Raw genomic sequence first — 25,891 nt, forward strand, 5'->3', positions numbered from 1 at the left:
GGCCCTGGGGGCAGGAACGTGCCTGGCATGTTGGAGAAATAGCGTGGAGGCGTGTATCACTGGAGCAGAGCGAGCTCCCTCGCCTGGCAGGCCTTGTTAGATTACCCCAGGGACTAAGCCAGACCTTCCAGAGGGAAAGATACCAAGAATTCACCTTTTCTTTGTTCCTAATACAATTTGGTTTACTTAGCCCCGAGTTTCTCAGTTTGGGCACTATCAGCATGTGTGGCTGGACCATTCTCTATGGTGGTGCTGTCCTGGGAACTATGGGGGTATTAAGCAGCATCCGTGGCTTTCATGCACTCGATGCCAGGAGCATCCCCAGTTGTGACAACCACTAATGTCTCCATACATCGCTGAATGTCCTATGGAGAGAAGAATCATTTCCAGTTGAGAACCGCGGACTTAAATCCCTTTTGAAGACTGAAAAACTGAGGCCTTAAGAGACCTCAGTTCACAGGGTTAAACCATGGGAGTGTCAGATCTGGGCTCTCCACTGCGGGCTGTGGGACTCACAAATGCTCCAGCGGACGTGCTGTGACTTCATTCCCACCATCCTTGTTCCCTTTCTTCCAGGTGGTGGACATGGAGGAGCTGACCATCTGGGAACAGCACACTGCTACCGTCTGCAAGGTGAGGCCTCCCTCTCCCTGAGGGGCTGCTGATGGCAATGGCAGTTTGGTCTCACTGGGAGAATCTTTGTCCCTGAGGGAAGCAAAAGCTCATTCTGTCTTTAATTCCCCCTCAGGACCCCCGCCGGGGCTTCGGCATCGCAATCGCTGGTGGCCGTGACCGGCCTGGTGGGTCCGTGTTTGTGTCCGATGTGGTGCCTGGAGGGCCGGCGGAGGGCCGGCTGCAGTGAGTATCAGAGCAGCCCGGGTTTGGGCACGTCAAGAGGAGGGACCTGTGTGGGCCAAAGCGAGAGGCTGGAGAGTGTCTGGTGCCTTCCAGCTCTGTCAGCACAGGTCTTGGAGCTGGCAGGACAGAGTTGGTGATTTGGCACGCACGCGCCCTGAGGCACTTCCTGGGCCTCCAATGCAGTTCCAGCGTCAGAGTGGCCCCAGGGTGCTCCTAGACCGAACAGTCCTGGACACCTTTTTAAATGTTTCAATTACAGTTGACATTCAATATTATACTAGTTTCAGGTATGTAGCATAATGGTTATATATTTATATAACTTACAAAGTGATCCCCCTCTCACCAATAAATCTAGTACACATCAGACACCATATGTAGTTATTACAATATTTTTTTAAAGGTAAGTTAAGTTTTTTAAAATATTTTTTTATTGCCCGGCCGAGTGTGGCTCAGCAGTTGAGCATTGACCTATGATTGATGAGATCGCAGTTCCATTCCGGGTCAGGGCACATGCCCAGGTTGCGGGCTCGATCTCCAGCAGGGGGTGTGCAGGAGGCAGCCGGTCAGTGACTCTCTCATCATTGATGTTTCTGTCTCTCTCTCTCCTTCATCATTGATGTTTCTGTCTCTCTCTCTCCTTCTCCCTTCCTCTCTCTGAAATCAATAAAGATATAGTTTTTAAAAAAATGTTTATTATTTTTTATTGATATTTTAGAAAGAGAGGAAGGGAGAGGGAAAGGGAGAGAGAAACATTGAAACATCGATCAACTGCTTCTTGCACACCCCTTACTGGGCGCTGACCTGGAATGGATCCAGTAACCTTTTGGTGCATGGGATGACACCTAACCAAATGAGCCACACCGGCCAGGGCCATAGTTATTACATTATTATTGATTATAATCCCTGTGCTGTACATTACATCCCTGTGACCTGGAAGCCTCTCTTTGGCTGAGGGAAGGAGAACCAGTGTTCTGAGCCCATGGGAGAAGGAGGCTCCAGGAAGGTATTTGGGAAAATAGTTCTGGGACCCAAGTGGCTGACAGGTGATATGGCTCAGCCCAGAATCAGGGACCAACTTCACAGAAAGAAAGAATATAAAACACAGGCTGGAAGAGAGAAAAGCAGGAAGGGGGAGCTGAGAAAAAAAAGTGAGGAGGTTACAGAGGCGCCAGTTGTAATCCCAACTTCCCCTCTATGATTGCATTGTATGATTATAGTGGGTTCTACTGTTTTACAGATGAGGAAACTGAGGCCCAGAAAGATAAATGTCTTTGTGAGCCTGGGGACACCAGTGAATTAGACCAAGGGGTGCCTTCCCTGAAGGTGGGCGCTGGGCAGGTGCCAGGGGCCCTCAGGGCAGGCCTGGGGAGAGGAGCACCTGTATAAGGCCTCCTCCCTGAGAGCCGGCCTCTTCTCTCAGGATAGGGGACCAGATTGTCATGGTGAATGGAGTATCCATGGAAAATGTCAATTCCACCTTTGCCATTCAGATACTCAAGACCTGCACCAAGATGGCCAACATCGTGAGTGGGGTCCGGGTGGGAGCAGTAGCTACTGGCTCAGAGGCACCTCTGACCCCATCTGAGCCCCGCTGGTTCTACAGCACAGGGGTGGTATGAGTATGGGCAAGTGGGGTCTTGTTCCCATTTCACAGCTTGGATGTTGAGGCCCAGAGTGGATGGGGTCCCCCAGGGCCACCCAGTGGATGGGACAGATCAGTGAGCTGGCTGCCCCTCCACCTCCCCTAATAGACGGTGAAGCGTCCCCGGAAAATCCAGCTGCCCACCACCAAGGCCAGCCCCTGTGGCCCAGGACACCAGGACTCAGATGAAGATGGGCCCTGGCGGCTTGAGGAGGCTGACCATGGCCGGGGCTACGAGGGTGACACATCCAGTGGCTCTGGCCGCTCCTTGGGCGAGCGCTCCCATCGGCCCAGGGCAGGCCGCCGGAGCCGGGCCGGCAACCATGGGAGCAGGAGCCCGGGTGGGGGCTCCGAGGCCAAAGGGCTGGCCCTGATGTCCGGCTTTAAGAGGCTGCCACAGCAGGACGTGCAGATGAGGCCAGTGAAGTCAGTGCTGGTGCGAAGAAGGGAGAGTGAAGGTGAGCCAGCGGCGGGCATTTGATGGCAGTGGGGCTTGGCGTCCCCACAAAAGGGCAGTTCCTTGTTGTGCGTGGTCAGCAAGACAATGGCCCTAAGGATATCCCCATCCTTGTCCCAGGACCTATTGACATGTCAGCTCACGTGGTAAAGGGACTTGGCAGAGGATTAAGTTAAAGCCCCTGGGGTGGGGATGACCCTGGTTTCTCCAGGGAGCCCAGTGTCATCACAGGGTCCTCATAAAAGGGAGGCGGGAGGGTCAGAGTCAGAGATGGAAGAGGCCATGCTGCTGGCTGTGAAATGGAGGGAGGGGACACGAGCCAGGGATGTGGCACCTCAAGAAAGTGGAAAAGCCTGGAAACAGTTCTCACTGGTGCATCCATGCAATGACATCAGAATCCCCGCAGTGACACTGTGTGTCCTATCAGGTTGTCAGTATCAGAACAGCCCTAGTGTGACTGAGAGGGAGCCAAGCCTGTTCCCTTCCTATGGGACAGCAGCCCTGATAACTGGAAGGCCAAGGGCAGACAAAAAGGCTGATCTCTGAGAGGACCTTGCAGCCCAGACCCCAGGCCCTGCCTCAGTTTCCCTCCTCTCCCCACAGAGTTTGGGGTCAAACTGGGCAGTCAGATCTTCATCAAGCACATCACAGATTCAGGCCTGGCTGCCCGGAACCGGGGGCTGCAGGAAGGAGACCTTGTCCTACAGGTGAGCCTAGACTTCCTGGTGGTGGCACAGGACAGGGAGACCGAGGCCAGAGGTGATCGGTGCCACTGAGTCATATAGGTCAAGGTCAGCAGTGCTGGCCCTGAACCATCTGATTTCTGCATTGTTGCCAGTTTCCCAAAGGTTGTAGATGGCTTTCCCCTCTTCTCTCCTCCCACCCCATCTGCTGCTAATCCACTGCCAAATGTCAGTTTCTAGTATCCCCGTTGGGTTGTCTGTTTCTACTATCAGAATCACTGGTCAGCTGGCTACAGCTCCGATTTCCAGACCTGCCCTAGGTGGTTGGTGCTAATGGGAGACCAGGCTTAGAGGAGTAACTCTGCCTTAAGAGCTGGTTTCTTTCTAGACTCGGCTCCTGAAAATCTGTTTCCAGTGATGCCTAGTGTTTCCAAACCATGGATTTCCAAACCATTTCCAGTTGATTGCTTCTAGAGTCTCCTCAGAGTAATCTACTTCTAGTGACCCTGAGGAATTGTCTGTTTCTAGTGATTTGGGGCCAATACTAGAAACAGCTTTGTGGGGGACTAGAACTCACAATCCTGAGGGTTACTGAAAACAGATACTCCCGAAGGAAAATGTTAGAAAGGGATTCCTGGTGTAATTGGAAATGACATGTCCTTACTGGAAATTGAGTTTCTAATCTGCCTCTAAATGTTTGTTTCTAGTACCTCCTAGAGTATCTTCTAGTATCTTTAAGTACCTCTTCCTCTCTTCTAATTAGACTCATTTTTAATATTCTTACTGTCTCATAAGAAATTTCCCCTTCTAGTGAAATGAGAGTCAACCTGTTTCTAATTTCCCCTAATGTCCCCTGCCTTAGAAAATTGTCTGTTTCCAGAATTCTTTTTTTTAAATATGCTTTTACTGATTTCAGAGAGAGGAAGGGAGAGGGAGAGAGAGACAGAAACATCAATGATGAGAGTCATTGATCGGCTGCCTCCTGCAGGCCCCCGACTGGGGGTGGAGCCTGAAACCCCGGAATGTGCCCTGACCAGGAATCAAACCATGATCTCTTGGTTCATGGGTTGACGCTCAATCACTGAACCACACTGGCCGGGCTGTTTCTAGAATTCTTACGGAAGTTAGTTTTTGGTGTAGACTCCTCTCACAGCAGGAATCCAATTCTATTATTTCCTCTATAATTGCCTGTTTTTAGTAACCCCTGGTGATAGCATGTTTCTAGTCCCCCACCAAGCTATCTGTTTCTAGTATTCTCCTCTCATTAACTCACATTCTCTCTTCCTTCCTGGTTCCTTTTAGGTCAATGGGGTGCCCAGTGAGAATCTGTCTCTGAGTGACACACGGCGACTAATTGAGAAGTCAGAAGGGAAACTGACTCTACTGGTGCTCAGGGACCGAGGGCAGTTTTTGGTGAACATCCCGCCGGCTGTCAGTGACAGTGACAGCTCCCTCTTGGAGGGTGAGGGGCTAGAAGGGAGGCCCTGGGGGAAGGGGTTGAATGAAGGGAAGGGCAAAGGAGTCAGTGAGGCTGCCCTGAGAGACTCAGAGAGGGACAGAAACTTGTTCAAAACCACATAGCAAGTCAGCGCTGGAGTTACCTGGCTGAGGTCCCTTTGCTTAGAGGGGCCTTGATATTCCCCTCTGTGAAATGGATCCAGTCTGGAAGGCATGACTGTGGCTGATGGGATGCCCTTTCCCCCGCAGACATCTCAGACCTCGGCTCAGAACTGTCTCAGGCACCACCATCCTATGTCCCACCACCACCCCAGCACAGGCAGCGGAGTCCTGATGCCAACCGAACCAACTCCCCCATGTATGTACCCCCATTGGCCAGAATAGTTGAGCAGGAGGGGAACATGGGCATACCTTTTCCAACTGGGGGTAGCCTTGAGGGTGTAGTCCTGGTGGCCTGCCTGGAAGAGGCTTCCATATCCACATATAGTCTTTCTTGCCCACAGTATGTGGCTTTTGGTTCTTGGGTACTAGGAGAACCAGACAGGGATTGACTTAAAGCAGAAGTTACCAGATTTCATAATGCATCCTAGAAGACTTCAAAAGGCATAAGCCCTTTGACCCAGCAAGGCCCTTTTAGGGATTTCTCTTGGGAGCAAAATAGCCATGGATGTATGCAGGGACTGGAGGATGCAGGTTTATTATGATGATGTTTATAAAAGGGAAAAATTGGAATTACCTTTTATTAGTCTCCTGTGGCTGCTGTAACAAAGTGCCACAAACTGGGTAGCTGAGGACAATAGAAATTCATTGTCTCAGTTCTGGAGGCCGGAAGTCCCAAACCAGGAATGTTGGCAGGGCTATGCTGCTTCTAACGGCTCCAGGGGAGAATCTGTTCCAAGCCTCTCTCCCAGGCCTCTGGCATTCCTTGGCTTCTACACAGCTGCTCCTCCCTGAGTGTCTTCACGCTGTCTTCCCTCTCTGTGTGTGTCTGTCTCTGTGTTCAAATTTTCCTGTTTTATAAGGGCACCAGTCATATTGGGTTAGCGGCCTACCCTACCTCTTCTTTACTAATTATATCTACAACAATTTTATTTCCAAATACCATCACATTCTGGGAATATTGGGGATTAGGACTTCAACAGATGAATTTTGAAGGGACACAATTTAATGCCTAAAGAACATAAATACTCAATACTTGGGGTTTATTTAGATAATGGGAACCTCACTTAAGCTTTCAGCACCCTGAGATGTAGGAGATTGTATCTGTTATCTATGGCTATGTAAATTATCCCCAAACCTGGCAGCTTGAAACAACAGTAAATATTATCTCCCATCATTTGTGAGAGTTGGGAATTGGGGGGCAGCTTAGCTGAGTGGTTCTGATTTGTAATCTCATGAGGTCACAGTTGAGATATGTCTAGGGCTCTAGGCTTTTGGATGATCCACTTCCAAACTCACTCCCATGGCTGCTGGCAGGAGTACTCAGATCCTCACCAGGTGGGCCTGTCCTTATGGTTCCCTAAAGTGAATGATCTAAGAGAGCGAAGGTGAACCTAATCTCAGATATTTCACACCTTCACTCCCACTGTATTCTGTTGGTCACACAGGCCAACCTTGGTTCAGTGTGGAAGGGGCACTACAGCAGGCTGTAACTACCAGGAGGTGGGGGTCTCTGGGGACCATCTTGGAGGCCAGAGGAAGGCCTACTCCAAGGCCCCAACTCTTACCCCACTGTTGCCTCTTTAGGGTGCTAATTAACAATGACAAAAGGAGATGATGCATGTGTGTGCTTAGCCCATAGTGAATGTTCACTGTGTGGGTATCTTTTCCACTGTTTACTATGATTATAATATATCCTTGCTCAGGAATACTAGACAGCCATGAAAACTGATGTCTTGGAGATTATATTTCAAAGGCCCAGCAAAATACACATGGCATCATGTGGGGTGAATGAACTACATGGTAGAATGACACAGAGTTTGGGGGGACTTTTGTGTGATCTTACTGGGCATCCCACTTGCACACAGAAGGATCTCTGGACAAATGGGTCCAGGTAGCTTGACAAGTTTCTCTGATACAGACTTTATATTCTACTAATCTGTTCCAGGTATGGGGTGGGAGTATAATATTTTCAAATTTCAGCACTGGAGTGTCACAGGATGAACGTTGGAAATGCTAATATATGGACTGATCTAGATTTTCTTTCAAGTATATATTTCCCCACATATGTTCATTTGAAAGTATCTGAAAGGTGTGATAAGTAACTCATCCTGCTCACAGCGGGCTGGTGTTGCAGGGGACTTTCTTTTCTTCATGTGGTTTAACTCTTAGCTCCAGCTGCTATAACAGAATACCAGAGACTGGGGGGCTGACACTACAGACAATTATTTCTCACAGTTTTGGAGCCTGGGAGTCCATGATCAGGGTGTAGCAGGGTCAGATTCTAGTGAGGGCCTCTTTCTGGCCTGCAGATGGCTGCCTTTTTGCTGTGTCCTCACCTGGTGGAGAGAGTGATTTCTGGTGTCTTTTATAAGGACACTAATCCCAGCATGGGGACCCCACCCTCATAACCTCATCTAAACTTAGTCACCTTCCAAAGGCCCCACCTCCTAACACAATCCCACTGGGGGATAGGGCTTCAGCACATGAATTTGCAGGGGACACAAACATTTAGTCCATAGCAACCTCTAGAACTTTTCACTAATATTAAAACAATAAAATGACTATTTGTCTCAGGAGCAGTTCATCTTGACCCAGTTCTCACTGAAAGACTTCGCTCAACTTGGCCATCCGCAGGGCTCAGAGAAGAAAACTGAGGCTCAGAGAGGGAGAGCAATCAGCTTGCTATCACATGGCTATAGAATGGCAGAAACAAGATTTGAATCTGAGTTCAGATAAATGAAAATTCTAAAAATCACCCCCTGACATTGACCCCCACCTCACCCCAAATCTCCCGCCCCCCCCCCAGGGAAAGTCCCCAGCTTCGGCGGGAAAGTTCCGTGGATTCCAAAACCATCTTGGACCCAGGTAAAGGGAGGGTTGGTGGGTGGTGACTGAGCACCCCTCCTCTGATTGTTTTAATCCCAGCCAGTGAGGCTATGCCAGGCAGAGTGGGAGAGGTTGGCATGGGCCTAAGAGGTCAGAGACAGTTCCCTGGGAAGGACTGAGGGCTGGGTGATGACACTCCATGGGGTACGGACACCCTATAGCAAAGGTTTGGTGGCTGGACTGGGCAGAGTGCTTGGGAAATAGACTAGCTGCTCCCTTTCAGACACCCCCAGGCAAAGCAGCTATGACATCTACAGGGTGCCCAGCAGTCAGAGCATGGAGGACCATGGGTATGTGCCCCAGGAATGAGCCCACCAACCTGAAACTCCCACATCCCTGGGGTACCTTCCCCAGGGTCACCATATTCCCGCCTTCCTACACCAGTGTGTTAGTGGGACCACCACAGTTCCTGTGCAGCTATTTGGGAAACTGAGGCCCAGAGGGGGTAGGGCTCTCCCAACGATGCCCAGAGTATCCCCCTCTGCCCACTCTGGACAGATCTACCTCTGCCTCCCCTGCAGGTACAGCCCTGACTCCCGGGTGGTCCGCTTCTTCAAGGGCACCAGCATGGGGCTGCGGCTAGCTGGAGGCAATGATGTGGGCATCTTCGTGTCGGGGGTGCAGGAGGGCAGCCCGGCTGAGGAACAGGGCATCCAGGAGGGAGATCAGATTCTGCAGGTGGCCGGTGGTGGGCGTGTTGGCATGCTGGGTGATACTCCTGAGTCTGTTACAGCCTGTGTCCTCCCCCGGGGCTGCTGAGAGCTGACCCGCTGTCCATGTCCGTATATTGTTGTCATGACCCTGAAGGCTGGTGTCTGTGACCTACTGTGTCTATATATCATTGTCTCTTTGGAGTGTCACAAAATTCCATCTGTGTCACGATCTTGTCACCACTGTGACCCCCATTCCCATGCCTTGATGATGAGAACCCACCATGCCTCGGCTATCGTTTACTGATTGCAGTTCCTGTGCCCTGGGTTCTGGGTCAAGACTTCCCTGTGACTCTGATGCCCATGCTGCCACAAGGCGATGCCTCCATCAGCTGTCCCCAGTCACTGGGGCTCCCTGGTAGCAGTTGGGGGTGAGCTTTGTCCAGAGGGAGAGCTGGGATCTCGTGCCCAGAGCTTCATCCATCCCCTCCCCCCATTTTCCTGGCAGGTGAATGATATGCCCTTCCAGAACCTGACTCGGGAGGAGGCTGTGCAGATCCTGCTGGGGCTGCCACTGGGTGAAGAGGTAGAGCTGGTGACACAGCGGAAGCAGGACAGTGAGTGGGGGCGGGGGGCTGTGCGTGGCCCAGCAGTGAGGCCCACTCCCTGGGAAGGGTCAGGTCAAGGCAGCAACCCCACTGACTCAGAGCCTCCCCCTGTCCACACAGTCTTCCGGAAGATGGTGCAATCCCGTGTGGGCGACTCCTTCTACATCCGCACGCACTTTGAGCTGGAGCCCAGCCCACCCTATGGCCTGGGCTTCACCCGTGGTGACGTCTTCCACGTGCTAGACACGCTGTACCCGGGCCCTGGGCAGAGCCACACCCGCGGAGGCCACTGGCTGGTGGTGCGCATGGGCCGTGACCTCCGGGAGCAGGAGCGCGGCATCATTCCCAACCAGAGGAGGTAGGGCCCACTCCCCACCCAGTCGGGCTGCTCCGCTCAGCCTCCATTTCCCCATAGGTTTCTTCTTAGTGATGCTGGTGATCCACCTGAGGAGACAGGCAGATGGCTCAGGGTGGCACAGTCGAGCTCATATGGGTTTTCTGGGGCTGCTGTAACAAATCATTGCAAATGTAGTGGCTTCAATCCACACACATTCTTGAGGTCCAAAGTCCAAAATGAATGTTTTTAGGGGCTACAATCCAGGTGTGGGCAGGGCTGGTCCTTCTGGAGGCTCCAGAGGAGAATCGTTTCTGGCTTCTTCCAGCTTCTAGAGGTGCCGCATCCCTGGCTCATAGCCCTCCCTCCATCCTCATGGCCAGCAGCACAGCCTCTTCCATCTGTGACCCTCCTACCTGCCTCTTATGAGGACCCTGTGATGACCCTGGACCCCCCAGGAAATCTAGAATCATCCCAACCTCAGGGCCCTTAACTTAATCCCATCTGCAGAGTCCCTTTACCACATGAGGTGACATGTACACGGCAGACTGGGATGGGGTCATCTCTGGGGCAGTTACTGTGCTGATCCCAGCGCTGATTAATCTCCCATGTCCCCAGGGCGGAGCAGCTGGCCAGTCTGGAAGCCGCCCAGCGGGCTGTGGGGCCTGGGCCCGGCGCCTCGGCTGGCTCTGGTGGGCGGGCCGAGTTCTGGCGACTACGGGGTTTTCGTCGGGGAGCCAAGAAGACCTCCCATCGGAGCCGTGAGGACCTGTCGGATCTGACCAGGCAGGGTCACTACCCACCGTATGAACGTGTGGTGCTTCGAGAAGGTGGGACCCAGGTCGAGGGGGCCGCAGAACCTCAAAAAAAAGTTAGGATGTTCTAGTGTAGGTTTCAGAAGCCACATGTTTACCTCTGTCCTTCCACCAAAAATACCCACTTTTGGTTATTTTAGGGCACAGAGGGGACAGGAAGGGCTTCAGTCCTTAAAAACTAATTCCTCTATCCAACAGAAATATGTGAGCCACATATAAAATCTATAAAAAGAAATGGTTGAAAATAATTTTAATAATTTCTTTTTAACATGCTCTATCCAAAATATTATTTTAAGAGATAATCCACATACAAATTATAATGAGCTATTTCACAGTCCTTTTTTTTTTTGTACTAAGTCTTCGAGATCTGGTGTGTTTTGAGCCCTGTTTCAAATGTTCAACAGCCACATGTGGCCAGGGGCTGCCACACAAAACAGCACAGCGAGAGAGGGTTATTCATATAGTGGGTGCTGCCATTTTAAGGTTGTCAGTTTGAGGTAAAGAACGCCCTAAAAATACATGCCTACTGTGAACAGGTTTTCAGGCCAAAACATGTCCACACACGTCCACAGAATAATTCATAATAGCCAAAAGATGGAAACAACTCAAATGTCCACCAGCTGGTGAATGGATAAACACAGTGGGTCCTCCACACACTGGAATATTACTCAGTCATGAAAAGGAGGGAAGCACTGAAGCTACAACATGAATGCACCTTGAAAACATGATACTCAGTGAGAGAAGTCAGACACAAAGGCCTCATAGTGTGTGATTCCATTTATGTGAAATGTTCAGAACAGGCAGATCCACAGAGACAGAAAGTAGGGGAGAGAAATGGGGAGTGATTGCTCATGGAAATGGGGTTTCTTTTGGGGGAGATGAGAATGTTCTGGAACTAGATGGCAGTGGTGGTTGCCTCAAACAAAATACATAAGGTCCCCCAAGGAGACCAAAAATTAACAACTACAGAAATAAGCTAGAATTGGAGTCAACAAATTACATCTCCCAAGCCAAATCTGGCCCACTAGCTATTTTTATACAGCCTGCTAACTAAGAATGGTATTTACATATTTTAAATGGTTGAAAAGAAGTTAAATTTTTTTGTGACACATGAAAAGAACTGAAGGCTGCAACTTGAACATTAAGGTTCACAGCAGCATTATTCACAATGGCCAAGAGGTGGAAACAACCCAAGTGTCCATGGACCAATGAGTAGATAGACACAAGGTGGTCCATGCAGACAATGGAATACTATTCAGCCTTAAAATGGAACTAAATTCTCCTGGGTTTCAGCACAAAAAAAAAGGAAGAAAATTCTGACCCATGCTACTATACAGACGAACCTTGAGGACATTATGCTCAGTGAAATAAGTCAGGCACAGGATAAATGCTATGTGATTCTACTCACAGGAGGTCTCCCAACATTGTGAATGTACTAAATGTCACTGAATTATACCCTTTACGATGTACAGATTAAAAAAGTAAATTCACGTTATCTATATTTTACCACAATTTAAAAAAATACACTGGCACAAAACCAGCACATAGAGCCTTTCCCTACCTGAGAAGGGGGTAGGGGAAGAGCCTTATCCAGACTTCAGGAAGGGAAGGGAAAATATTAAGCTCTTGTTCAGTATCAGGGGAGAAGAGATTAAAACCAGGTGCAGAGGCCTTTAGAAAAAAATACTGCAGGATGGGAAGAGCTATTCACCCAGGATGAGAAAGGGCTGAGCTGCTCGTCAGCTACCGTATCAATATCCAGACAAAAAAAGACTTAAAAATTAAAGACCATGGCCCTGGCTGGTGTGGCTAAGTGGTTAGAGTGTCGGTCCCTGCACCAAAGGGTCAGGGTTCGATTCCCAGTCAAAGGCATGTACCTGGGTTGTGGGTTTGCTCCCCACCCCAAGTCAGGGTACATGCAGGAGGCAGCCAATAGTCGATGTGTCTCTCTCATACCCATGTTTCTCTCTCTCTCTCCCTCTCTCTTCCCCTCCCTCCCTCCCTTCCACTCTGAAAAGCAATGGAAAAAATATCCTCAGGTGAGGATTTAAAAAATAATAATAATAAAATCAAAGGCCATGTACTTAATTTCTTTCCCCAGCCAATGAAAGTTTAGAAATATGAATGCATTGAGCTTTTAAGAGAGAGAGAGAGACCTGGAAGAAGAGAAAAAGAGAAGGTGCAAAGAGAAGGCCAGCTACTCACTTTCCTTCCGCCAAGATGTCTTCTGCACTTGTTTCCTCATTGGTGAAAGTATCTATCAGTTAGTCCAGAGGTCAGCAAGTTCTTCCTGCAAAGGACCGGACAGTAACTATTTTAGAGTTTGTGGGCCAGGTGGTTTCTTTCAAAACTATTCTACTCTGCAGGAAGGCAGCCAGAGACAGTACATAAATAAATGGACATGACTGTATACCAATAAAACTTTAAAAACAAGCAGTGAGCCAAATATGGCCCTCAAGTTGTAGTTTAGCAGAGACCCCAAGTGACAGCTGCATTAAAAAAACTTTCAAGTAACAGTCCCAGTGTAAGGAGTTGAATGTGGTCTGGCTGCTTCAGTTTCAGGGATCCAGGCTCCTTGTCTTATTTTTCTGCCTGTGTGGTCCAAGATGATGCACCCATACCCACATTCCAGCCAGCAAGAAGGGGAAAGAGGACGGGGAGGGCTCACCCCTTTCCTTGAAGGATACAACCCAAAATTGTACACATTAATTCTGCTTGTACCCTATTGGCCAGAACTTAGTCACATGGCCACCTCTAACTGCAAGGGAGGCTGGGATATGTAGTCATTAGCTTACCAACCATGGGCCTAGCTAGATATGATACTACTATATAGGGGAGGTAGAGAATGGTCATGTAAGAACCTAGCAGTCTTTGCCACAAATGGGATCCTGATTCTTGTCACTGTTTCTCGGCCCCTCAGCCAATTTCAAGCGCCCAGTGGTGATCCTGGGACCCGTGGCAGACATTGCTATGCAGAAGTTGACTGCTGAGATGCCTGACCAGTTTGAAATCGCAGGTGAGATGCCATGTTCATTGGTAACCCTGTTGATGGATCATTTCATAACCCATTCCCAGCCCCTGGGGCTGAGGCAGCTTGAGAAGGGCTGCTAATGATGCTGTTTGGGTGTAAGAGAACATGAACCACCAGCATCCCTTCTAATGCCCACGCCAGACATCCTTAACACAGTTCACCAAACAGCCAATGCCAATTGAGCCAATGTGCCAGCTGTTCCTTCCTTTGTTCAAGAGATCTGTTTATTGAGCTATGGACACAGCATCAAACAAAATACATGAGGTCCCCCAAGGAGACCAAAAATTAACTACAGAAATAAGCTAGAATTGGAATCAACAAATTACACCTTCCAGGCCAAATCTGGCCCACTAGCTATTTTTATACAGCCTGCTAACTAAGAATGGTACTTACATATTTTAAATGATTGAAAAGAAGTTAAAATTTTTATGACACATGAAAAGAACTGAAAGCTGCAACTTGAACATTGAGGTTCACAGCAGCGTTATTCACAATGGCCAAGAGGTGGAAACAACCCAAATGTCCATGGACTGATGAGTGAATAGACACAAGGTTGTCCATTCGGACAATGGAATATTATTCAGCCTTAAAAAGGAAGAAAATTTTGACCCATGCTACAACATAGCTGAACCTTGAAGACATTATGTTCAGTGAAATAAGTCAGACTCAGGACAAATACTATGTGATTCCACTCATAGGTCCCTACAGAAATCAGACCCATAGAGACAGAAAGTAGATGGTGGGTGCCACAGACTGGGGGAGAGGGATGGTGTTTTATGGGGAAAGAGTTTCAGTTTGGGAAGATGAGAAAATTCTGATGGAGGCGATGGCTGCACAACAATGCAAATGTGCTTAATGCCACTGTGCTGTACACTTAAGAGGAGCTTCTTTTGAGTCACAGCCTAGCAAAGGCCTAGAGTTGGGACCAAGCCTGGGACAGCAGGTGTCTGGAGCACAGACTCTGTATCAGGCTCTTGGCTCTGGCAATCATTGGCTCCATGACTCTGAGCTGGTGACCTTATGTCCCTGAGGCTGTTTCCCCATCTGCTAGATGGGTCAGTAACAGCCACCCCTCCTCAGATGAGGGCTGAGGACAGGAGAGGACACATCAGCAGCATCGGGCACAAGTCCAACTGGAGCTGTGGCTGCTGTTAGGATTCCTCTCAATGGCAATGGGGAGCCATGGTGGGTTCTTGAGCAGGGAACAGGTAGACATGAATTTGAGGGGCTAGGGGACTATCCACCTGAAGCTGACGGTTGCGTCTCCCTTCCACAGAGAGCGTATTGAGGATTGACAGCTCATCTAAGATCATCAAACTGGACACCGTGCGGGTGATTGCAGAGAAAGTAAGCAGGGCTCTTCTGTGGGTCCCATTTCATGGATGGGGAAACAGGCCTGGGCATCCAATCTGTTCTCTCCCAACACCCTGCAAGTGTGGTCTCCCGTGGAGCCCCCTTCAGAGGCTTTGTGATGTGGGGGCTTCAAGGGGACAGAGCCTGCCCAGAGTCACAGCAGCAAGCAAGCCCTGGGAAAAGGCAGAGAGACTCAAACTGGGGCTCTGGGGCTCAGACCCTGTGGCCTGGGTTATCGCTAACCCCCGCCTCCAACATGCTGGCCTGTGGATGTGTGAGGCTGGGGTCCACTCTGACCTGACTCTTAATCTCCCTGATTCTTCCCCTGTCTCTTTCGGCTTGTTTCTGGGTGTGTTTCTCTCTCCCCTCCCCCCCTTCCCCACTGCCCCCACATGGGCCCTGCCCAGGACAAACACGCGCTCTTAGATGTGACACCCTCAGCAGTTGAGCGCCTCAACTACGTGCAGTACTACCCCATTGTGGTCTTCTGTGCTCCGGAGAGCCGCAAGGCACTCAAGGCTATGCGCCAGTGGTTGGCCCCCGCCTCCCGCCGCAGCACCCGTCGTCTCTATGCTCAAGCCCAGAAGCTGTCGAAGTACAGCGATCACCTCTTCACAGGTAGGGCGGGAGTGGGAGTCCTGAGGTAGGCCATGGGTCTGGCTTGAGTCTCTCAGCCCTCACTGATGCCCCCTCCCCGTAGCCACCATTCCCCTGCATGGCACAAGCGACAGCTGGTACCAGGAGCTCAAGGCCATTATCCAAGAGCAGCAGATGCGGCCCATCTGGACAGCTGAGGACCAGGTACCTGGCTAGGGTTTGGAGCCTCTCTCTGGGTTTAGGGGTAGGTCAAGGCTCAGGGGCATGGCCAAGGACAAGATTTGACCTGAGATCAGGGTGGATCTGGTACCTAAGGTGAGATGAGATTGGGAGACTCAACTTGGGGACTGGAGATGGATTTAGGGGTTGGAGCTGAACTCAGATTTGGGGGCTCAGACTTGAGACAGGCAAGGGGTCAATGATCAGAACTCACCCTGGGGTCAAGGGTTAAGCCTCAACTTGAGGGTCAAGGGTCTTGCCTGGTTTGGGACTGGAGTTTGAAGGGGGTGTCCTCATTTGGGGTGTGGTCTGAGATCCAGGAGGGCCTGGGCTGGGGGTTTTGACTCAGCCAGGCCACACCCACCCCACAGCTAGATGGCTCCCTGGAGGACAACCTGGACCTCCCTCACCGTGGCCTGGCTGACAGCTCTGCAGATCTGAGCTGTGACAGCCGGGTCAACAGTGACTACGAGACAGATGGCGAGGGCTACACGGATGGCGAGGGCTACACAGACGGTGAGGGTGGGCCCCACACAGACGTGGATGAGGGGCCCCCTGCACCAGCCCTGACCCGGTCCTCGGAGCCTGTGCTAGTAGAAAAACACCAGAGCCTGCGGGATCACAGGAGATCCTCAGGTTACCGAGGGGCCCAGGTGAGCAGGGTATGAGGGTGGCGCTGGCAAGGGTCTGGGGATGGGGCAGACACATGGGGGCCCTATTTTCTGCCAGGATGTCAACAAACAGAAACGTCTCTGATCAGATCAATATCTAGGACCCAGACCTAGACTTACGTACCGCTGAATCACTTATAGCAAATATTTTAACCTCTGTGCACAAAGTTTCCGTATCTGGGATGCAGGGTAGATGCTAAAAGTCTTGACATCACAGGGTGGATATTTAAACTCAGACCAAGTCCTGGCTTATAGTCAGATATTTAACAATAAATATTTACTTGGTTCTTACTCTATGTGAGGCTGCCTCAGCACCTGTAGTGCCTATGAATTTGATACAGACACCCCTTCCTCCAGACCCCTTCCAGGTAAATGTAAAAATGTACAAATCTATGATGTCTCTGGTTGGAGTGGTGCTCCCTGGGGTTGTGCAGTACCCAACCTCCTCAACTGCCCATGGCAGCCTACTTATGGGGCAGGCACTCTCCTAGGCACTTCACATATATGAACTCATTTATGAACTCCTGGCAGTAGTCCTCTGAGGAATTTTACAGATGGGAAACCCAATTTCCCCTTTGCTAACAGGCTAGGAGATAGCCAAGGCCTTCCCCTGTCCCTGACTATTTTCTCATTTAAAATTGGGGATAGCCTGGTTGGCATGGCTCAGCAGTTGAGTATTGACCTACGATCCAGGAGATCGCGGTTCAATTCCTGGTCAGGGCACGTGCCTGGGTTGCAGGCTCAATCCCCGGTAGGGGTGTGCAGGAGGCAGACAATCAGTGACTCTCATCATTGATGTTTCTATCTCTCTCTCTCTTCCTCTCTCTGAAAAATCAATAAAAAATATATTTTAAAAAATTTAAAAATAAATAAAATTGGGGATGAGTTGGAGACTTGTGGGGGCAAGGAGAAAGCCTATGGGTAGCATTGCCTGGGCAAAGGTGGGGAAGTGGGATGGCGGTGGTTACTCACCCCAATTTACTACACTTTCGGGGGAAGGGTTAACCTGCTTTCTCTCTCTCCAAGGTGGACAGCCACCACCCACAGGGTCAGTGGCGACAGGACAGCATACGGTAAGAGCTGCTATACTCCAGATTGGGGCCCCTCAACCCTTTCCCTGGCACTCAGGGTTTGGATGGGGTTGAAGAAGAGAGCTAGAACCAGGCTATGCCTTTGGGCGCTCCTCTTCTGGTAGGCAAGATAGAGCCAGACAGAGCCACTCTAAGCCTCATGTAGTCAGAGCCATAGGAGTAGGAATCCTCTTTCTGGGAAGACTGGGAAGGCTTCCTGAAGGAGGGAACATTGGAGCTAGGGCTTTGAAGGCTGTGAAGGAGCTCATTAATAAGCCCAACCCCCAAATGCCCAGTCTTGCTCATCTCTGCCCACACGCAGTGTGCCTAGCATAGAGTCAGCCTCGGTTAATGGTAGGTAGGTCCACATCCTCCCCATATGCAGCCTCTACTCTATTTCCTGATCCCCAGGACATATGCGCGGGAGGCTGTCAGGAAGAAGTTTACACAAGCCCGACATGTGGAGTCCTCTGATGAAGATGGCTATGACTGGGGCCCAGCTACTGACCTATGACCCTCTCCCAGGTGGCCAGCTGGCCCACCCGCCTTTTTCCTCCCTGAAGTTCAGACTCGGTTTTCCATACAGAACCTCAAACCCTGCCTCCTTCCACCTGGTCTTTATAATAAATATTTTCACAACACCGGCTTCTAGTGGCTTCCAGGAAGGACATGGGTGCCAGAGTTAAGTCCTATCTTTCCTCTCTTAACCCCACACATCCTGATCCGAGACCTTACCCATTTGATAAGCTTTTAATTTTTTTACATCAGAAAATAATATAGAGCCAAGAATCCTCAGTGACCCCAGCTAGCCAAGGAGGTGCCACTGACAGGAGTTCCAGGGCCAGTGGGGCTAAGGCACAGTGGTGGGGGTAGTTGCTGGTCACAAGTATACAGGCTGCTCCTGGCCTGTGAGCAGGCGATAGGTGGTGGCTGGCATGGTCTTGATGTGGACCTGGGGAATGGGAGAGGAGGCAGGGGCTTGGGGTGGGCCTGGGCTGGTGGGAGGGCACCCCCAGTGCCACCCACTGCCCACTCACCTCAGTGTGGGCCTCGGTGAGCAGCTCAATGACACGGGCATGTGGTGTGGCCACTACACTGTGCCCATTGATCTCGATGATTCGGTGTCCTACACGAACGCCCCCGCGCTCAGCGATGCCACCACGGAGGAGACTGCAGATCTGATGGGACAGGAAGGGGCTGCGCTGCTCAGGGGGCCATGCTTGGGGCTGCCCACCCCCAACACAGTGTCCTGGGCTGGGGCCTCACAATGCCGTCCTCCACGCAGAAGCCCAGTTGCTCGCGGGCATGGGGCCGGTAGATGATGGCTGTGGTGACCGGCGGGCAGTGGATGATGCTGAGTGTCACCAACGTCTGCGACTTTACCTCCTGTGCAGGACAGGGGCTGTTGGCCTAGTGGGGCCTCCAGGGGGCTGCAGGACCTCTTGGCAAGCTGCAGCCTCCCCTGGGCCTCAGTTTATCCACCCAGAAAATGGAGATTTGGAATCAAGGCTCTAGATTCTAGAAGACCCCTCAAGAAGCAGTTAAGAACACAGATGGGAGTTGAATGGCCTCGGGATCAGAGCTGTGTACCTCTTGCCTCCTGACTCCCTGGGCCTCAGTGTCCTCATGGTCAAAAGCAAGCTTCTAACAGTGTCTACCGGTCAGGGTTACAAGCACTTAGTATCATGCTGTATGGACTGTATCAGACCTAGTCTTCTGACCTGGCCAGGTCCCTCCTCATCCCTGGGCCTCACTTTCCCTATTTGCGCAACAAGGGTCAAGACTCAAGAACACACTTGCTGCCTTGAGGCAGACAGCAAAAGCTTATAGCATTGCAACTAGCCACCTGCACTCCAATCCTGCTCCTGCACCAGTGAGGTCACCCTAGACGGGTGACTTCCCCTCTCCCAGCCTGTTTTCCTAAGCATACAGGAGCTGGTAGGATTCTACCATGTCCCTTCTGGGCTGGGCCCCAGAGACCTGTCCAGAGAAGGTACCTCTGCACTCCTTCCCAGCTACATGGGGAGGTGGGCCTACCACCTGGGGGTCCTCAGGCCAGCTCCTCTGGCCCCTGCCACCCTAGGACTCACGCGTATGGCAGCTTGGACAGTGGCCAGGGGCAGCCCCACCAGACTGGTCCCGTTGATGGCAGTAAGGCGGTCCCCGATGCTGAGGGCCCCTGAACGCTCAGCGGGGCCCCCATGCAGCAGGTTGGCAATGACGGCCGTGGGCAGCAAGGAGCCCCAGCCCGACTCCACCAGGGCCACACCCAAGCCCTCACCCCGGCGCTTCTCAATGACCACCTAGGAGAGGACATAGGTGGGACATAAGGGCCTCTTGGTCAGGAGCTGGTGGGGGATGGCCCACCCACTCACTTACCTCCCTGCAGTTCTCGCTGTTGGAGAAGTGGTCGAGGTCCCCGTTGTGGAGGTAGCCAGAGCTGGAGCCTGTGGCCCCCTGACTTGTATGGGCACCCACCTGGCTGGGGTTAATGCCACTTTCCCGTAGAAACTGACTGTAGGCCACAGCAAAGGCCTGGCCGATAGCCTGAGCAATGAGCTGGGCCTGTGGAGAATGGGCAGCATCTCCCTGGGGGTGTCCCACCCTCCTCCTTCTGGTCCCCCAAATCCTCTGACATCCTAAGAGCCCAGCCCTCCCACCCCACCCAGGACAAGATTTCCAAGAGACAGCCTGCATAGATTTGGGAAAGTAGCTGCTGTCTTGGGAAATCAGGAGACAGGCTTGGGGCAGGGAAGATTTCAGGAATTTGGCAGCAGTCTCAGTCTCATGGAAAAAACTGGAATATGTGGGATCTACTAGAGGGATGGAAACAGCTGCCAGCACTGAAGATCAAAGGAGGGCAGTGGGGTGACAGGTGGGCTTTAGAGGAGGGTAGGGGCTGGTCCATGTCCCCCTGTCCCACAGGACACCTGGAACCCAGCTGCTCACATCATCTGAGTGGAAAACATGGCAGATCATCTTGTAGAGCCGGTGGCCAGGGGCCTGGGGTGCTGGCCGTCGGGCCAGCCGCCGGCGGGCCATGATCACCAGCACACTGCCAATGTCGGCAATGTAGGAGATGGTCTGCAGGGCGTGGTCCATCATGGCCTCCTGCAGGTGGGGAGATCAGGTCTGGGCAGGTTGCAGAGGCCTCAGTGGAGCCTCCCATACCCCAGAGATCAGGCCTGAGCCCTGTACCTGGGAGTCAGCCATCAGAACCTTGATCCTCTTGGTGGAGATGAAGAGGTCCACCTCTGTCATGGGCTGGGTCTCCCCATCAGGGGCCTGTGGGGTGGGGTGGGAGGTGGAGGAACCCAAAAACCCAGCCTCTGCCCCAGCAGACTCCCGGTACTTGGAGGACTTAGTCTGTAGCCTGCCTGCATACCAACCCGCCTGCCAGCCCCTGGCTTCACCTTGACGCGGTCCATGGCCTCCTGGGCCTGTGCCATTCGAGTGCTGGGGGGTGGGTTCCTCTCGGACACCAGCTGGGTGGAGCCCAGGTATTTGGCCCCGAATATGACACCATCGCAGAGGTCTTCATGGTCACAGGGACCTGATACTGAGGGCAACAGAAGAGGCAGGTCAGCCCCCAAGAGCCCTGGCCAGGTTTGTCCACCTCCGTGGATTTGGGTTTTGGCTGTCTGAATAGACTGGAAGCACAGAGAGCCCTACCCTCTCATGACTTGGTACTGCTGACTCACATGGGCCTGCCCATTTTCCCAGGACTATCCCACCATTTGGAGACACAGCCCAGCAGCTTGGCCCTCGAAAATCTGTGTGGTCCAGCACTCTATGTTTTTATTTTTTTTATTTCAGAGAGAGGAAGGGAGAGGGAGAGAGAGAAATATCAATGAATAGAGAGTCATTGATTGGCTGCCTCCTGCATGCCACCCCTGGGGACCAAGCCCACAACCCAGGCATGTGTCCTGACTGGGAATCGAACCTTGACCACCCAGTTCATAGGTTGACACTCAAACACTGAGCCACGCCAGCTAGGCGTGGTCTGGCACTCTAGAGATAACTCTGTCCATGACTCAAAGAATCCCAGACAGAGGACCTAGTTCTAGGGGCTTTTGTGAGTCCAGAAGCATAGTTCAATCCAAAAACAGCACAAGTGCTAACAGACACCTCTACCCTGTGTTTCTAGAATTCCATGATTAGGCCAAAACCAAATGGTCCCATTCTCATTTCTAAAACCTGCAACACTATAGAACTGTAGTCAATTCCACTCAATGTTCTAAGATTCCCCATGAATCAATCTAGAGGCAATTAGCTCTGCCCATTGTTCTAGAATTCTCCCCTATTCACCCAGGACTGTAGACAACTCTACTCCACGGTCATAGAACTGTCCACTTGAGGACAGGCAACTCTCCACATATCTAAAATGCTCATGCTATCTACAACCCCAGATAGCTCTGATTTGTTGCTAGAACTTCCTGACAGGTTTCAAACCACTGAATTCTGTCAGGGGTTCTAGAAACCTACATCACTTCGGAATCAGACTTTTCCACTCCATTATTCCAGAATTTCTTTTTTCTTTTTTTTCCTCTTTTTAATCCTCACCCAAGGATATTTTCCCCCCAGTGCTTTTCAGAAAGAGTGGAAGTGGGGGGAAACATCGATGTGAGAGAGACACATCGATTGGCTGCCTCTCACAAGGACTCGGAGTAGGGGCCAGGGATTGAGCCTGCAACCAAGGTACGTGCCCTTGGCTGGAATCAAACCCAGGATCCTTCAGTCCATGGGCCGACGCTCTAACCACTGGGCAAAACTGGCTAGGGTGATTTCAGAATTTCTTTTTAATATGTTTTTACTGATTTCAGAGAGAGGAAAGGAAAGATAGATAGATAGAAACATCAATGATGAGAGTCATTGATTGGCTGCCTCCTGCACATCCCCTGCTGGGGGACTGAGCCTGAAACCTGGGCATGTGCCCTGACCAGGAATTGAACCATGACCTCCTGGTTCATAGGTCGACACTCAACCACTGAGCCACGCTGGCGGGCCGATTCCAGAATTTCTTAATCATCATAGCATCGGGTAGCTTTTCCTATGGTCCTAGGATCCCCTTAGTAATTCATGGCTGCAGATGTACCCACTGATCTGAGGATCACTTGAACATCCAGAAGCAAACAACTCTGGGCATGGTTCTAAAATTCCCTCAAACCAGCCCAGAACCACATAAAGCTTTGCCCCCAATGGCTCTAGAATCCCCTGAGCAACATAAAGACAGACAGCTCTCCCAGCAGTTCTAGAATGTTCTAACCAATAGCTCTTGCTTTTTTGGTTTAAAACCACAGGTACAGACCCAAGTTAAGTAAACCAAGCTCCTGTTTGTGAGTTTAAACCACAGATATCTCTGCCTGTTGTCCTTCACCATCTAAGCATTCTGGAACAATAGACAACTCTGCTCTGGGGTTCCAGAACTGTACTGTCCACAATATGGCAGCCACCAGGCACATGTGGGCATTATGCACCTGAAATGTGGCTGGTCTGGATTGAGATGTGCTGTAAGTATAAAATGCACAATGGATTTTTAAGCACTAATATGAACGAAAAGTAAAATAATTGTAAAATTATTTTATTGGGACACCAACATATCTGTTCATTTACATATTGTCTATGGTGGACACTGAAATTTGAATTGCATATTATTTTCATGTGTCAAGAAATATTACTCTTCTTTTGTTTTTCCCCAACCATTTACAGATACAAAAGCCATCGTAGAACACAAGACATATCAGAACAGGTGGTGGGCCAGAGTTGGTCCATAGATGGTAATTTGCCAATCCCTGCTCTAGAACAGAGTGTCACAAATACTCAAGCCTGCCTTACTGTCTTCTACTCATTCTAGAACATTCCCAAGGCTGTCTCTCTTCTCTCGGGCCATTAGGAATCGACCTAAAACCATTCTCAGAGCCTCTACAGAAGCAACTCCTTACTGGAAAACTCTGAGTTAGATTTTGGGAGCCTGATTCAGGCTGTTCTGAAACCCTTAGGTTCCTGGGGCCAGGGTGGGTGGGACACTCACCCTCCTGGAGGGCAGGATATGAAGCTGCAGTCTCGGGGCTCTAGAAGAAGATAGAAGAGGGGCAGGACTGAGTCCCCCTGGCTTGGCTCCTGGCAGCAGAGAAGGTCTGGGGGTTGGGGCAAGCACTACCTGGGCACTGGCAGGCCGCTCTTCAGGAGCAATCAGAGGGACCGTCTCCAGCCAGGGTTCTGGGGAGCTGCTTGAACTCTTGCTGCCATGCTGTTCAGCAGAAGCTCCCTCTGCCCATTCCGGGGAGCCAGTATCCCCATCTGGGTCCTCAGGGGGCTGCAACAGGCGAGGAGCAGGGTCTGGAGGCTCCTTGGGACAAGACTGGGAAGGAGGGCACGCCTCGAGGTGCAAAAGACTCAGCAGGTCATCCCTGCCAGCCTCAGCAGACAAGAGCCCGTGGGCAACAGCCACGTCCTGGGGGGCCAGGCCGTGACCAGTGGCAATGTGCAGGGGGCAGGGGAGTCTATCTGGGGCCAGGCCCACAAGATCACCTGGCAGAGCCTCAAACTGCTGCACTAGATCCTGAATATTTGGCCCATCAAGTTCCATCTGACTCAGGCTGCATGGGCCTCCTGGCACTGGGTTCCACTGGCAGTCAGGAGTAAGATCCTGAGAGGGCACAAGTGTGTCTCTGGGCTCCTCCAAGTCCATGGCTGGAGGCCCTGGAGGGGGCTGGAGGAGTTGCCAGGAGTTCAAGGCCTGGACCCAGGCTCAGGCCAGCATCTGAAAGAGATTCAAAGATGAGATTTCCTGGATACCAACTTGGTGCCAGGCGTTAGCTGGGGGCTGTTTATACAAAACACATAATTTAATCCCACCATATCCTGCAATGAAGGGTCTGCTATAATCCTTATTTTACTAATGAGGAAACTGAAGCACAGAATGAGTTTTACGGCAGTGTGGCATCCCAGGCTCCAAACCCAGGGGAATTCCCTTGACCTGTCACCCCAGACTTCTCCCCACCGTGGACCCTGTTAACCCCAGCCCTTACTCTTCCAAGGCTTTCTCTCCTGCGACGTGGTACCCAAGCTGGAGATACACCCTGACTATACAGACCCAACAGGGGTAGGTCCTTCAGACCCCGGACTCAAGACCCCAGCCCAAGACTTTAGATCCAGGACCTCAGACTTAATACTAGAGGCCCAAACACCAGAAAGCCAACCCTACTCTCAAAACCTCCAATGCCAGGCTCAAGACGGACCCCAGACTCAGACCCGGACCTCAAATCCTGTCTGCAGACACAACTCGAGCCTAAAGCTACGAGCTGAAACCCCAATCCTTAAGCAGACCCAAGATTCAAGACTCCAGATCCGTGGCCGCAGGCGCCAGCCCCAGAGCCCGCTCTGCCGCTCCGGGACACTCACTTCCCAAACCCAGGTTGCCTCACCCCGCGTAAGTCCCACATCCCGGGCCAGCAGGGTGTTCCCAGCCGCGTCGTCCACCTTTCCTGGCTAGGGCGCCGGCAGATCTATCCGCCCAGCGCTCCCGACCTATTGGGCATGCGCACCCTTGCGGAGCCTGCTGGGAAACGTAGTTCTCCCGGCCAGCCTCGCCGCGTAGGGGCTCCAGGTGTCAGAACTGCAAGTACTAATCCCGAGTCTCCATTTACGCAGTGGGCGTCGGGGCTGGCCTTTGCGTATGTTTCCTTAACTGCAAAATGGGGTCAATAACACTGCCGGTCCCATACGTCTGTGGTTATTATTCCAAGGGATGGCAGATGGGAAGATACGGGACTGGAAAATACTAAAGGAGAATGATAGATGGTTTTTCCCGACTCCTGGACAACGGAAGCAGCGCGGGGACCCAACTGCATAAGGACTTCCGGTTTAGCTCATAGTAGGGAGGCTGAATGACGCTTCTTGGCCTAAGGTTTCTTCCAGGAGCCTCGGTTTCCTCAATTTTCTTCCCTCCCTCCCTCTCCTTCCTTTGATCCTTCCTTCCTTCCCTCCCTCCCTCCCTTCCTTCCTCTCCTCCCTCCCTTCCTTCCTCTCCTCCCTCCCTTCCTTCCTCTCCTCCCTCCCTTCCTTCCTCTCCTCCCTCCCTCTCTCTCTTTCCTTTTTTTCGGTTTCCTCGGTTATAAATTGGTAATAATAATAATAGGAGGGATAATATCTCGTAATTATGAGGATTAAACAAAATCAAGCCGGTTTAAGGATTTAACAATAGGACAGGAATATGAGTCCAAGTGTCAGTTTCTAATGACTTTTAGGCTTTGAGTATTTGCACATTGAATAGAATCAGGAATGTATAAGGTGTGATCTTTAACGTAAATAAGCAACTGAAGAAGGGCAAAAAGTCAATGCAACATCCTTTTGAAGTCGCCTCATACAGTAACTGATACATCTGTAAAGTTTGTC

At 51.2% G+C, this 25,891-nt stretch overlaps 2 protein-coding genes across 2 annotated transcripts; one reads left to right on the forward strand and one right to left on the reverse strand.

Moving 5' to 3' along the window:
• The first annotated feature begins 576 nt into the window (after window positions 1-576).
• Window positions 577-18,123, forward strand: TJP3 (tight junction protein 3). Its single transcript, XM_087816645.1, has 20 exons — window positions 577-633; window positions 749-858; window positions 2,279-2,381; window positions 2,610-2,958; window positions 3,561-3,664; window positions 4,943-5,102; window positions 5,348-5,456; window positions 8,067-8,140; window positions 8,370-8,436; window positions 8,668-8,824; window positions 9,305-9,413; window positions 9,525-9,762; window positions 10,357-10,568; window positions 13,474-13,569; window positions 14,861-14,931; window positions 15,345-15,555; window positions 15,638-15,738; window positions 16,125-16,406; window positions 17,451-17,497; window positions 17,906-18,123. Exons 1-20 carry the CDS (start codon window positions 586-588, stop codon window positions 18,006-18,008), a joined length of 2,751 nt encoding a protein of 916 aa, XP_087672771.1. The 5' UTR covers window positions 577-585; the 3' UTR covers window positions 18,009-18,123.
• Window positions 18,124-18,229: 106 nt separating this feature from the next.
• APBA3 (amyloid beta precursor protein binding family A member 3) lies at window positions 18,230-24,232 on the reverse strand. The gene is made up of 10 exons (XM_016197834.2): window positions 23,655-24,232; window positions 23,526-23,565; window positions 20,908-21,053; window positions 20,693-20,779; window positions 20,444-20,605; window positions 19,874-20,059; window positions 19,585-19,797; window positions 18,761-18,880; window positions 18,532-18,672; window positions 18,230-18,446 (listed from the first exon to the last, which is right to left on the reverse strand). The coding sequence occupies exons 1-10, from the start codon at window positions 24,183-24,185 to the stop codon at window positions 18,375-18,377; spliced, it is 1,698 nt and encodes a 565-aa protein (XP_016053320.2). The 5' UTR covers window positions 24,186-24,232; the 3' UTR covers window positions 18,230-18,374.
• Window positions 24,233-25,891: the final 1,659 nt, after the last annotated feature.

The sequence above is a fragment of the Miniopterus natalensis genome, chromosome 4 (assembly GCF_054644295.1).
Source record: "Miniopterus natalensis isolate mMinNat1 chromosome 4, mMinNat1.hap1, whole genome shotgun sequence".
NCBI classification, from domain to species: Eukaryota; Metazoa; Chordata; class Mammalia; order Chiroptera; family Miniopteridae; genus Miniopterus; species Miniopterus natalensis.

Excerpts from the sequence above, each read along its gene's own strand:
- TJP3 (XM_087816645.1), top strand. The coding sequence starts at position 586 with ATGGAGGAGCTGACCATCTGGGAACAGCACACTGCTACCGTCTGCAAG. Across the intron at positions 5,457-8,066 it reads AACCGAACCAACTCCCCCAT|GGAAAGTCCCCAGCTTCGGC; the intron begins GTATGTACCCCC and ends CCCCCCCCCCAG. Across the intron at positions 16,407-17,450 it reads CAGGTTACCGAGGGGCCCAG|GTGGACAGCCACCACCCACA; the intron begins GTGAGCAGGGTA and ends TCTCTCTCCAAG.
- APBA3 (XM_016197834.2), bottom strand. The coding sequence starts at position 24,185 with ATGGACTTGGAGGAGCCCAGAGACACACTTGTGCCCTCTCAGGATCTT. Across the intron at positions 20,780-20,907 it reads AGGCCATGGACCGCGTCAAG|GCCCCTGATGGGGAGACCCA; the intron begins GTGAAGCCAGGG and ends CCCACCCCACAG. Across the intron at positions 19,798-19,873 it reads ACAGCGAGAACTGCAGGGAG|GTGGTCATTGAGAAGCGCCG; the intron begins GTAAGTGAGTGG and ends GTCCTCTCCTAG.